Source organism: Ceratotherium simum, chromosome 9, assembly GCF_057802395.1.
Source record: "Ceratotherium simum simum isolate JZ-2026a chromosome 9, ASM5780239v1, whole genome shotgun sequence".
Taxonomy (NCBI): Eukaryota; Metazoa; Chordata; class Mammalia; order Perissodactyla; family Rhinocerotidae; genus Ceratotherium; species Ceratotherium simum.
This window is the reverse complement of record NC_141908.1, coordinates 41970982-41985165: the sequence shown is the minus strand read 5'-3', so window position 1 is coordinate 41985165 and position 14184 is coordinate 41970982. Positions and strand designations below refer to the sequence as shown.

The 14184-nt window shown below is 36.0% G+C and overlaps 1 protein-coding gene across 1 annotated transcript in view; it reads right to left on the bottom strand.

Annotated features, from left to right (window-relative positions):
- PSMD14 (proteasome 26S subunit, non-ATPase 14) overlaps window positions 1-13122 on the bottom strand; it is a 93888-nt gene extending 80766 nt beyond the window's left edge. The window contains exons 1-3 of the mRNA XM_004428269.3: window positions 12903-13122; window positions 6599-6722; window positions 4241-4292 (exon numbers count right to left, since the gene is read on the bottom strand). Coding sequence (XP_004428326.1) covers window positions 4241-4288 — 48 coding nt within the window. The 5' untranslated portion in view covers window positions 4289-4292; window positions 6599-6722; window positions 12903-13122. The remainder of the gene's footprint in view (window positions 1-4240; window positions 4293-6598; window positions 6723-12902) is intronic.
- Window positions 13123-14184: the final 1062 nt, after the last annotated feature.

Here is a 14184-nt window from a genome sequence, read left to right as displayed (position 1 = left end):
ATGCCTAGTCTCCAGCCTTTCTGGAGATATATTTCTTGACATATATTCCAAAATTTATCTCTAACATCATCTCCTCAATTCAGTCTCATTTTCTCTTTTTGTGGAAAAAATTAAACCCTATATCCACTACACTTACAAATCACATTATTTATAATGAGCACTAGTATTCACTCATTCCAAGTAGATAATACGTGCAGGCACTTAAAACATAATTGCTGTGCATCTACAAGAATGTAAAGTATTATCTTGGTATTCCCTATAGCATAACACCCACGACAGAAACTCAAAATATTGGCCTAAGAAATTCAAATTCAAGACGTCTTGAATTTCCTAGTCAAGAACTAGGAGAAATTCTCCTAGTCAAGAACTAGGAGAAATTAAATGTCACTGACATTTTACTTAAGTTTCATTTACTTTTAAGCTTACCTTGACCATTTCTAAAGCTAAAATAGACCCAGAGACTTAAACTGTAACTTTCAGAGACTGAAGACTTTGCTTTGGCTATGCCCATCTCTTGGGTTTTGTCTTCACTTCTTTTGGAAATAGTTTAGTTGTGAAGACCTAAATTGGTATAGTTCTAAAGACAACCAAGTAGCCAAATTATAGCGGTAAATGTTTTTAAATACATTCATCTCACACCTTTTAGTAATTTCAAGCTTGTAAGCACTTTAGCAAGGTAAATAAAATGTAATTTAAAGCTATTAGTTTACAAATTTTAATAGTTCTAATAAAACATCTGTTTGTTTCTGCTTCAAACTACTGACAAGTTATATTGTAGTAGGGGATTGTAGACAGATTTAATGACTTTAGCCTACCACTGCTCAAGTATTAACATTTAAACATATAATATTAAACAAATAATAAACTTTAAGTTTTTTTGCAGGTATAGACACCATAGTGAAGAACTAGGAGAAATTACCACGATAAAGCTAATAGAAGGGCCGGCCCCGTGGCTTAGCGGTTAAGTGCACGCGCTCTGCTGCTGGCAGCCCGGGTTCGGATCCCGGGCACGCACCGCTCCTCCAGCCATGCTGGGGCCGCGTCCCACACACAGCAACTGGAAGGATGTGCAGCTATGACATACAACTATCTACTGGGGCTTTGGGGGGAAAAAATAAATAAATAAAATCTTTAAAAAAAAAAAAAGCTAATAGAAGAGAAAGTTATAAGAAAGACATTGTGAACAGTGTGGAATACTGAGGTCTAGTTAAAAGAGAACTAAAAGTAGGCCAATAGACTTAGCGATTTGAGCAATTCCAGTACGGTAATGGAGGAAGAGGCTAGAATATAATCTCCTGGGAGTCAATGGAGGTAAGGAAGCAAAATATGTGACTATAAGCTATTATTTCAGGAATTCTAGAAATAAGTGGAAGAAAAGATTTAATCACAGGATGCAGTGAAGTTTTGCTGTTTCTTGGATACAGGAGACTTAAATATCTTTGTAGGCAGAGAAAGGGGTCAGTGGAGATGAGCAAGGTTTCAAGAGAGGATGGGATCAGAGAATAAGTGGAAGGATTAGCCATGGAAAAGAGAAAGACCACTTCTATTCAGAGAAAGCTGAAAGTCATTAGAATGCATGGAGAACCCTGTTCTGCTCCTATTCCCATATCTTAAAAGGGCCATCTGCAAACTTACCAGGAGTAAACTTCCTCTATTTATGAGGAAATTCTGTCTTTTCCATTAAATGGTAAGATAGTAACATTTCCCATTGATTTTTAGAAGAATAAAACAACTTGTGTCCTTTTCTATTTTTATTGCCCTGCTATGCATTATCTAACGGAAAGAGTAGCTATTCGATCCAAAGATCTTTGACTTATTAAAAATAAACAATACACTTCATGTTTTATACCTGTTTATTAAAAAATTATACACTTAACATTTCATGTTGCAGAAAGAACATAAGTATTTGTTTGTCAAATTAGTCTAGATCAAGAGTAAAATAAAATTTTAGGAAAAAAAATTAATCATTCAACACCTAGTATTTGATAAAGAGATATCACAGCAATAAGAACCCCACAAATTATTCTCTTGAGAGTTTGTCATCTAATTGGGAAGATGAAACACATATATGAAATGACAGATTCTCAAGCAACTTTTTTTTTTTTTTTTTTTGCTGAGGAAGATTAGCCCTGAGCTAACATCTGTGCCCATCTTCCTCTATTTTGTACGCAGGATGCCACCACAGCATGGCTTAATGCATGGTATGTAGGTCCGCGTCCAGGATTCAAACCTGCGAACTCCAGGCCACCGAAGCAGAGCGCATGAACTTAACTACTATGCCACTGGGCTGGCCCCTCAAGCAACATATTTTTAAGTTCAACAAAGAATACAAACTGAGGACACAAGGGCTGATTAAATTATCAAACTATGAAGAGAGGTTATTGAACCAACGCTTTGTTTTCCACTTAATGCAAAGGTTTGCAGTGGTCACTGAGACACGATGTAGCTCAATTTGTGGTCAGTAAAACCATTATTTCATGTCCATCAATTTCCCAGCATGGATTTCCAGCATGGATATATAATTTACTGTATCTAATGTTTAAGGAAAGTTTATTGGTATTTAAATTTCATGCAACTTCCCTTAAGAATTCTACTATGGCAACATCTTTACCTATAATTTGCAAGTAAATCTGTAGTACCTATATACCACCTCAGCTCACTTCTGACATGTTCATGTGTCTTAACATTGTTATGGCTAATTTTAGAATAAGTTAAGGAAATTCTAGAAGCTATCTAGAATATTTACAAAAGTATGGAAGCAGCTTTGGAAGGGTCAAATCCAGAGAGGCTTAGGCATCTCAAGAGAATGGATTACACAGATCTTACAAAAATGAAGAATCATGAAGAAACAGGCTGACAATAAAGGAACATAAGAAATATTTAAAACTAACAAAAGTAAATGAAAATAACTTAACCCTATGCAAGAATGCAATACAGAACCACAAAATGAATTCAACTTTCTAAAAGGAAAAGGTTTATTAGCCATAAACTATGATAGACCTAATCAAAGAAATCTTGTGAAAATGCCTCCAAAACACTGAAAATTTCATGAAATCTCAAACAAAACTGTTTCTTACAAAAAATATAGACTACTTTCAATGAAAGAAGACAAAGTCATGGATAGTGATATGGAAATGAGGGAAAACCGTTATCTAAAAGAGTTCTAAAGGTGGGTTATAAAAATATTCCCAAAATTTAGTCATAAAACAATATATTACATAAAAGTCTCAAGGAACAACACACAGTCATCTCTTTTGTAATGGAGGACTGGAAAAATAATCAATGTAGAACTCAAAACAGGCAGAAATTTCTTCTTTAGCTGAAAGCAGACAGAATATCCTGAGACAGAAATCTATCTAGAGGCCATTTGCCTAACAGCACAGAACAAGATAAATGAAAATATTAAAAAAAACTGAAAATTCATTTAATTTTAATAAGAATGTAAAAGAAACCATATACACCAAATTTAAAGAAAAAAGAAAGATAATACTTAATTCATCCATGTATCATAATTACTGGAAGTAATTTATCAGTGTTAAGACTGTACATACAAATGCTCTACCAGTCAGTTTTCTGGATCTTGCCAAGAGTATGCCATGTTTACTTTTTCATGTGTTACTTTTTTTTTTTTTAAGTTTTTTTTTGTGTGTGTGTGTGTGTGAGGAAGACCAGCCCTGAGCTAACATCCGATGCCAATCCCCCTCTCTTTTTTTTTTTGCTGAGGAAGACTGACCCTGGGCTAACATCTGTGCCCATCTTCCTCTACTTTATATGGGACGCCGCCACAGCATGGCTTAACAGGCGGCGTGTCAGTGCGCGCCCGGGATCCTAACCGGCAAACCCCGGGCCGGGCCGCCACAGCGGAGCACACGCACTTAACCGCTTGCGCTACTGGGCCGGCCCTTTCATGCATTACTTTTAACGTCTACATTGTAAATCCAGAAATAAGATATTTTGAGTCATTTTTTTATTAAAAGACAAGTTTGATAATCTTGCATAACCCAAAATTTTAAATCAAAACAAATAGAGAAAATTTATTCCTAGGAGAAAATTAAATTAATAGAAATGTTTTCCACATGTTATTTAGTGTTGCAATACAGCAACCAGGAATAAGATGAGCTTCTCACCATAAGGTTACCTGTGAGGCAATTTTCTTGGGAGTGATTTCTTTTCTCTTTGGATAAGTAGAGAAAGGCTTGTAGTTTACACACAAAGAAATACTGAGAGTCTATATACTAACCTGGCCCAGTCCAGGCATACCTCCTCCAAGTCTAAGAAGTCTGTCCATATTTCTAGAAAACAGAAACAAAGGAAAACGTTCCTAAGCACAAAAGTGTTTACTCAATTGCTATCTATATAATTCACCTTCAGTCACTCAGTATGTCAAAAATATTGGTGGTAATTACAACACAACATCAGACTTCCTGTTAATTAACACCACATATTAATTCAAGAAGCTGTCTTCCATGCTAATTAACAGACCTTATTTTACTGCTTTGGTTTTGGGTTATCCCCAGTTTTAAAGACAAGCAATCTTAGCATACTTTCAAAACTTTGCTATCATTAAGTTAATTATATTTTCTTATTGTTATCTAATAAAGTACCTGAATGAGGAAAAAGTGCCTGAAATGCTTATCATATGTATGATTGAATTTCCTTCAATTTGTCCAGAGTGTACAAATAAAAATCCTCTTTTAAATTAAATTTTAACATCCTCATTAGTAAGTTCTGTGCTAATTAACTTACAGCTTGTCAGTTATCATCAAAACTACATGTGAAAGACACTGTGAGCAGATTATGGATCTCTGAATTAGCATCAAAGGCTTTTTAAAACGAACTCATTATATTAAAAGAAATATTATAAAGTAAACATTAAATGCATTAAGATAGTGTTCTAGAACCTACACAGATATTTTGTGTTGTTTCAGACGTTATGGAGATACATAGCTTTTTCAGTAAGGAAATTCAGCTGCTGTTCTCAATTATAATTTTAGAGTTAATCAATACAAAGATTAACTTTGAAATATCAATCTGATTTGTTTTTTATGACTGTAATAACTACAGAAGACATTCTCATAAGCTTGAAAAAGAAGAAATCAAAGGAAAAAAATAGCAAGGGTACTAATACGGCCTCAAATACACAAAAATAAGTAATCAAATTATAAAAAATAATATCAGTACAACTAAATACTTTAAACATGACAATGAAGCATATTTTTCAACTTAAAAATTGTTAATGCCTTAAAATTCCTCTTCTTTCTAAGTGTATGCTTTAGAAAATGGTATTACTCCAAATTATATTCTAAATTAAATGCTAACAGATTAGTTGAGTCATTTGTCCCTATTGTTTTACTAGTTAGAACTGCTATACAAACCAAAACTCAATATTGTACTTATGATCATTACATTACTGCCTAATCATGTTTGTTGCATCTGCTAACAATTTAACCCTGCGAATATTTAACAATGTTAATATTGCAAACTTCATTCAAGTCCACATATAGAAAAGTGCACAAATGATACAGCCATGGAATCTTCACAAAGTGAACACACCCCCATAATCACCACCTAGATGAAGAAACATTATCAACACCTAAGAACACTTTCTATGCCCCCTTCCCAGTCTCTACCACCCTGCAAAGGTAGAATTCCAACTTCTAATAGCATAATTAGTTCTGTTGTTTTTGAATTTTATATACACAAAATCATATCCTCTTGGGTCTGCCTTGTTTCACTCAACAAGTGTGCGAGATTCACAACGGATAAAGGCATTTTTAAAAGATAAAAAGGCACATAAGAAAACTTGATCATTCAGACAAAATTTCCACTTTACAACCTTAACTTATCCTCCTAATAGCAACATTTACAAATAAAATATCCATCAAATTCTCATTAAAATTCCTCAACTCAAATATGGCATTCAATACATAGCACTTTTTAAAGGCCGTAGACAGAGGGGAAAAAAAAAACTTGTATATTTTAAAACATTAAACACATTTCTCTAGAAAATATTACCAAAGGAAAAAAAATTTCTTTTGGATCATTTCAAGCTTACAAACTTAAAGAACAAATGGAAAAAAAACAAACAACATACAGTATACTTTAGACATTATATATATTCCAGGCCAAGGTCGATTCCCAGCTGTGTTCAGTTTATCTATTCCCCTGTGTTGTTTCTGATGACTTTACACAGACTCCAGATGCTGTGAACATACATGAGCAATGTGGGGAGCAGAGGGAAAGAAAATCTGGCAGGTCAAATTTGTGTTTTTAACAAAATTAGATGTCTCAGCAAACAGGAAAAAATATTTAACAAACTAGAACATTTAAGATAAGATAATCAGGTTTAATAAAAATACTAACATTCGGAAAGGAAATATATTGATAAATGTTCTAAATCACACTATTTTTTTTTTAAAGTTTATAGAAAGCAAACAAGAACAAAAATGTTAGTTATCTAAATGACTTTCATGAGCCCTTAAATCTGGTTATCTATCACACATAATTTGATGTGTGTTAAAAATGACACATTTTCATAACATCTTTATATCATATCCTGAAAGAATAGGTAAAAGTAGAATACCTTCTTAATTCTCACCTGGTCAGTAACTACAACTCTCGTGGCGTTAAGCTTCAATTTGTTGAGTTTGACAAATTTCTTCTTAAGGTAAGCTCTTGCTAATACTGGCAGGTATAATTTTTCCCAAGTATTTTTTTCTCTCCTAAAAAAAAATAAATAACAAGATATAATTATTTTGAGAACTAACAAGAAAAATATGCTAAGAGCTTTTTTAAAAGAAGCAAAACTCCTAAAAGTGAAATAGAAATCACAATTGATTTTTAATCACCATTTCCAGAAAGTATGGAATGAAATACCATCCCGGGGAGGTATAGAGCATAGTGATTAACCCTGTATCCGAATTTTGTTTGTTAAGTTTCTTTTTTGAGCAGTCCTAATTATAAGTAAGGATTGACATTCATGACTTTTAGTCTTTCTAGAGAAAAGTCTTTCTTGTTTCAAAGAACAAAGAGAAAATTTACTCATATTTTTAAATAGAACAAAATTCATTCTATTGTCCATTTATCACACAGGTCCAATGCACATTACTACAAATCTATGATATATTATGGAATCTTAGTGATGTTATTTTTCCTATATCTTTAAAGTTTGTTATTTTATTATTCTAGGAATTAGTTCATCATTTCTTAATCACTTATTTCCAACTATGCCAAAAAAGAATAAAATAACAAGAAGATGGAGAATGATAAGAATAGTCCAAAACGATGCAATAGTGAAATACATTACAGCTATTGCATCATCCTTCAGTTTTTATTGTACTGCCAAAAGCATTGCTTCATCTTTCAAAATATATAAAACACTAGAGACAACATCTTCGTAGTCTTTTTTTTAGCTTTCATTGAACACAGATGAGAGTTCAGAATTTTTCACATTCCACCCAAAATGGCAAAGAGAGAACTGATAGAGAAAAAAAGTTTCACAATTACTAGACAATCACTAGGTGAATGTAAAGAAACAAGTAACAGCACTCTGGTCTCTAATGGTGACAATAAAATTGATGGTTTAAGCCAGGGTTTCTTCAGCACTATTGTTATTCAGAACCAAATAATTTTTTGTTTTAGGAGGCTGTCTTGTGCATTACAGGATGTTTAGCAGCATACCTCTACCCACTAGATGCCAGCAGCACCTACCCAGCTGTGACAATCAAACTGGACACTACCGGACACTGCCAAATGTCCCCAGGAAGGGCAAAATCATTCCCGGTTGAGAACCACTAATATAAACAAAATCTCAGACTATGCATATTCAGACAATATCCTAGATTAATTTTCTTGAACTTAAGAATCAACAAGAGCTAGAAACAATTTGGGAGCTCTTCAAAAAGTTCGACATGTAATTACTATATGACCCAGCAATTCCACTCCTAGGTATATATCCAAAAGAATTAAACACAGGTATTCAAAACAAGCATGTGTACATGCATTTTTATAGCATCACTATTCATAAAAGCCAAAAGGTAGAAAGAGCCCAAATGACCATGAAAGGATGAAAGGATAAACAAACTCTAGTACATACATACAATGGAATATATGGCATCTTATTCAGCTATAAAAAGGAAGGAAATACTGATAGATATTACAACACGGATAAACCTCAAATCATTACACTATATGAAAGAAGCCAAGCACAAAAGGTCACTTACTATATGATTCCATTTATATGAATTATCCAAAATATATAAATCAATACAGACAGAATGCAGACTGGTGATTGCCAGGGGCTGGGGAGAGGGAATATAAGGAGAAACTGCTTAATGGGCAAGAGATTTTACTCTAGAATGATGGAAATGTTTTGGAACTGGAGTGAGTTGGTAGCTGCACAACACTGAATGCACTAAATGACACTAGACTGTTCACTCTAAAATGGTCAATTTTATGTTATGTGAATTTCACCTCAATAAATTATTTTTTAAAAGGCTCAATGAGTGAACAATATATTTCTAAGACCAAAAAGAAATATGACATTCTCATCCAGTTAGGCATTCAATAAGAAGGACTTCATCACATACTATTTGACAACAAGAACCTGTTTTCCTAAAGAGATGTGTAACATATTGTTTTATCTTCTATGATGTTGATATAGTTCATATGTGGACAAATGCTGAAGTGTACACTAAGGTGAATAAAAGGAAACAGATAAAGCAGAAATGAAAAAAATCACTGAACTAACTCTAATTGGTGTTTATAAATCTAAAAATAGAAATGTTTTGTGAGCAAAGATGATAGCCATCCTCTCTTCAACAAAATTATGAGCTGCCAATGATTTCAAAAGTATTGCTATTGGGAAGATAAAAAAATTCTGGAGGCCAGTCCCGGTGGCCTAGTAGTTAAGTTCAGTGCGCTCCGCTTCGGCGGCCCAGGTCCGGTTCCTGGGCACAGAGCTACACCACTCGTCTGTCAGTGGCCATGCTGTGGTGATGGTTCATGTATAAAAAGAGGAAGATTGGCAGTGGATGTTAGCTCAGGGCAAATCTTCCTCAGCAAAAAAAAAAAGTTCTAGAGATGGATAGTGGTGATGGTTGCACAACAATGTGAATGTACTTAATACCTAATAATGTTTAAAACGGGAAATTTCAGTTTACATATATTTTAACACACATACAAAGTATTTTAAGTGTAAGAAGCAGCAGAAGAAATCATAAGCTAATCATAAGGGCCTACTAGAGACATATTTAAAATGTAAAGCTGATCTTCACAAGATGGATATATTCCAGGTTCATGCATGACGGATGATGAGCAGTTAATTACATTCAAAGGATGCTGTCCATTTCAGGTACATACACCTTCAAAACGAGGAAAATACAGAATAAAAATTTGTACTTGCTATGTTTAACCTTTATTAACATTTCTAATATAGTTGTTTTTTACTATCCCTTTATTTTCACTTCTGTAAACTATTCGTAAAATGACTTAAAGGTGTAAAAAATTTCAAAAGGTCTACTAGACCCAGACGGTAATGGTGATGACTATTTTTCTTGGTAAATGAGGGTTAAGAGCTAGACTCTACAGTCCAAGTGCCAGGATTCAAATCCTGGCTCTAATACTTATTAGCTGTGTCCTTGGGTCAGTTACCTCTCTCAGCCTCAGTTTTCTCATCTGCAAAATGGAGAAAATGATAGCACCCTCCTCACAGAGTTGTTTAGAAGATTAAAGAAGACAACAGACATAAAAAACATTTAACACAATGCTTGGCATAGAGTAAGTAAATAATGAATGCTAGCTGCTGTCATCAGCACCATCATCTTATGAGCATAGCTACAGTTCATCCGACACAGATCCTTCTTCCCACATAGTTTGCCACTTAGTGAAATTTCAAAACAGCAGGCATATTTCACAGTACTAAATGAATCACATTGGAGAGGGGGGACTTGCATTTTGCAGAATCTAGCAAAGAGGTTCACAAAATTAAAGTGTTGTTGTATAAGATAAAAGAGAATACTGCCAATTCTTAGAAATAACAGCAATCCAAAAGGTCTACGGATCTAAATTAAGTTTTTACACCTGCCAAAAAGCAGAGGATTCAAGAGCTCATTCATGATATGACTAACTTTACTTAAAAACATTATCAGATAATATGAATAAAGTGTTTAACTATGTCTTAAATGTCACACATACAGTAATGTTTAGACTCTTAATTGGTAAAAACAGTACAAAATAAGTATCAGTACTATCAAAAGGTTGATGATTTTCTACTTTTTCATCTCCCAACTAAGTTAATATCTGATTAAAACCTGACAGTTTGATCATGTTCAGGTTGGAATTAAAATAAATCAGTTCTCAAGTATTTACAGGAAATGTATGGTACTATGAATAACCCTAAAAAACAGATGCTTCAAAATTATCTTAACCTGGATTTGGAATGTGACTTTTTTTTTCCCACTTTTCAACACTTTCACGAGGGACACTGGTGTCCCAATAATTCATAAAACTCAAACAAAATCATGAAGCCCTTAGCTGTTTGAGTTTATCATTCTGTTTCTTAGTTTATTTTCATTTTTCACTCCCCAACCCATGCTGCAGTTAAATACTATTACTTCTCAGACTGATGCTAAATCCTTTTTAAACTATTCCATATTTGTGATCTCACTGTATTGTAATTCCTCTACTCTCTGATTTGTGGAAAGTAATTAGGAACTTCTTTCTCTCTTTCTTAAGGACTTTCCTCAATGGAAGAAAGATAAAGAGTCAACATTAAACTTAATTATATAAATAGGATTTTGAAAGCAAGATTTTCCCCAGTTTAGAACAGTGAGGAAGGAATTATCATAAATATCTTGAGGTGTTTCCTAATTAGTGTTCAAATAAAACATTTATTAAATACTACCTTGTGTATAAGGTGATACAGAAATAAAGCTACTAAGAAACTTAGTGGCTTGCACTAAGAGAATTTACAATCTACCTGGGGAGGTATGCTATAAACCCATGAAAAATACATACAGAGAAAGGATAGCAGTGTAGAGCCAGAAAGGCTCGAGAGCCAATCAGACCTAGATTTGAATCCTGGCTTTACAACCTACCTACTCATTACACGACCTGGAACAAGTTACCTTCTTCTAGACTCTAGACCACATCTATAAAATGGGGATAATACTTTGCAAGTTTGTTGTAAGAAGAAATACAAAGCACCTAATGCAGTGCCAGGAACTTCCATAGGTACTCAATAACTATTGTTGTTGCTGCTGCTGCTGTTGGTGTTATCTTAGAGCTGGAAGACATTACTTAATCTAATTCTTATTTTACAGTTGGGGGACACCAAATATCACAAAGCAGAATATGAATGTCAAATGAGTGCAACAAACAGGGTGTATGACAAGTTTTTGAGTAAGAAATCACATGAGTTATTCAGGTAAGGCTTTCACAGGTGGACACCGAATTATGAAATGAACATTGCCGTAAAACTGAAAACAATTAAACAGAAGCACAATTGCTTCTTGTTACTAATTTTCAAATATGGGTTTAGTATAAAAGTATGACAAGTATAAAAATACCCATGTCAGAGAGATTAAAATCCAGCTTCTCAATTAGAACAGCAATATATTATTTACCAAGCACCTCTGGGGGGAAAAATATCCCAAACTCAACAGGTGAGGCTGCACTGAAAAATCATGACTTCAAAACTTTCTTCTGTTGGCCTGATATAATTTTATTCTGGCACAAATTCAAGACAATATTCAGGCGTTTCACCAAATATCATTTCACTAAACACGTCTTAACTGTAGCTAGTTCTGAGCCACTATATATATATCTTAATCTCGTCAAATGCACAATAGCTCATACAATTTGTTTAAAACATATATAATTTAAACTTTGAAAGTTGGTAGCCTTATGTGACAAGAAGACTACCATTATGTTAAACATCTCCACTAAAAATGCATTCAGTTCTTTCTTGTTATTTCAACTTGATCAATGACTCTCTCGTTGCTTTATTCATAAAGTCAGCAGCACTAAAAACATACTTTCGTGAGCAGTGAAAAAAAATCATTTTCACCCTAAAACTATATTTCTATGCTAATTTTTAAAGCCTCTTCCCTGCCTTTCCCATGAAGTCTTTATCAACTTTCTGTTACCATTTTAATTTCAAGAATTTTTCATTCAGTCACTAGATTTACATTCAGACTCTTGCGAAAAGTTTACACTTTTCTTTTGACACAAAGTAACGTCCCCAGGAAAATTAAGTTCCAAGAAGTAACACACAGTAGCAGATTTCTTCTTTACTGAAAACAGGAAATGTAATCAACGCACCAACTACTACTCAATTAGGACAAATTAAAAGTATTAAGGTAAAAGCCACAGCAGGAATAACCACACTGTTTTGAAGATTTTCAAGGTTAAAAACCAGCGCATCTCTGGGGTTTTTGTTTGTTTGTTTAAGGCAGTTGAAAACCTAACATTAAGAGAAAAGGGGTCAAGGCCTATTGGAAGGGCAAGTGATAAAGCAAACATGCATTCAAAGGGAAAGTTCATTTTTTTCTCTCTCCCTTGTTTCCTCTGTCTGCTTTGAAGTTTTTCAACACAGGAGTAACTCGCAATAGAGCACACAGACCATAAACAAGGGTTCTCCCTCTGTAGGCAGGAGAGGTTCCCAAGGTTTGGTGAATTCAGCGGAGCAGAAACGCCTGGAGGAAGGAGACCACGTCCAGACCTAACTCTGCCAGAGCCCTGGGTAGCCGGCGAGGAGGACGAAGGAGCCTGGGCTCCTCCCTCAGGGCCCGGGCCTCCAGTGGCCTCTCGGCTGGGCAACGTGACTCAGGAGAGCACGGGGCTGGCAGCGGCCTAGCGCGGCTGCCTCCGCGGACCTCCGGGGCCTGCCTTCCCCGTCTTACCTGAAGGCGGCCGAGGACGGGAGGCCGCGGTTTGGGTCCTTGTCTTCCAACTGCGGTGACGCGGCGGCAGCGGCTCCAGCTCAGACTCGACCGGGCTCTGGCTCCGCGAACCGGCGATGAATCAGCCCGATTCCATTCAAAAGTGTCGCCCGGGCCTCCGCCGAGAAGTACTTCCGGGTTCACTGGTCTCCTTCGGCTTCCGTTCCCCCGACGGCCAATTGGAGACGACTCGGGAGTCGGGCGGCCGTCCCAGCAGGAGCGCACGGGACAGACGGCGCGGGCGGCCGCGCTTCCCCGTCTCGGCTGGGAAGGCGGGGCGGAAGTTAGCGCCGGGGCCGCTGCCGCGCCGCGGACATCCTCTCATTGGTGCCCCCACCTTTTTTTTCCCGCCTCGGAGCGCTCAGGCTGCCGCCCAGATCTGAGACGCCGGCCTACCCAGCCCGGGAGGTGACTGGCTACGAAGTGGAGCCGCAGGATTGCAGAGACCAAAACCCCTTTCGTTTTGGTGTTCACCGCGGCCCTACTCAAAAATTAGCGTGTTCACTTCAACTAAACTTAACTTGGTCAACTGAGAAGCAAAAGAGAAAAGGGAGAGGTGTAAAGAGGGGGAACCGTTCTTTTCCATAGTGCAGTCTACACACTTTCTTGTCTTTAGCGCTTTGCAAGGATTCAGATTTCAAGGAAAATCAACGTTTACCAAATGTTAAAACCACCTATTTTAAGCTCAGTTTAATTTATAGGGCTTAAGGAATCAATTACTCCCGTTTCTCCATGTAATTAGCGTCAACAACGACGTTTAACCCATTGTCTGCTCTGTGCTGGGTTTTCAGAGAGCGAAACCGCCCTAGAAATGACTCTTAAGTTTATATCACACTTAGGTACAGGCTCTGCTTAGGGCAGCATGTTTACCAAGCCCCTCTCACTTTGTCGAATATGTTCTAAATAACAAGCATCTTGAAAGCTTTCCTAAATCAAGGATGGTGATAAATCTACTGGACGGAGGGGAAGGAGGGATTACAGCATCTGAATTCGAAACTATTTGAGTGGCACAATTACACAGAATTTCTCTCAAAGATATTCCATCTCTATTTAAAAAATACATAGATTATTTTAATCATAAGTAGTAGTAATTATAAGAGGAAGATGGGCACGATGTTAGCTCAGGGCCAATCTTCCTCACCAAAAAGAGGAGGATTGGCAACAGATGTTAGCTCAGGGCTGATCTTCCTCACACAAAAAAAGTAATATTAATTATATTTGGAGCCGCGTCTTTACATTTCCC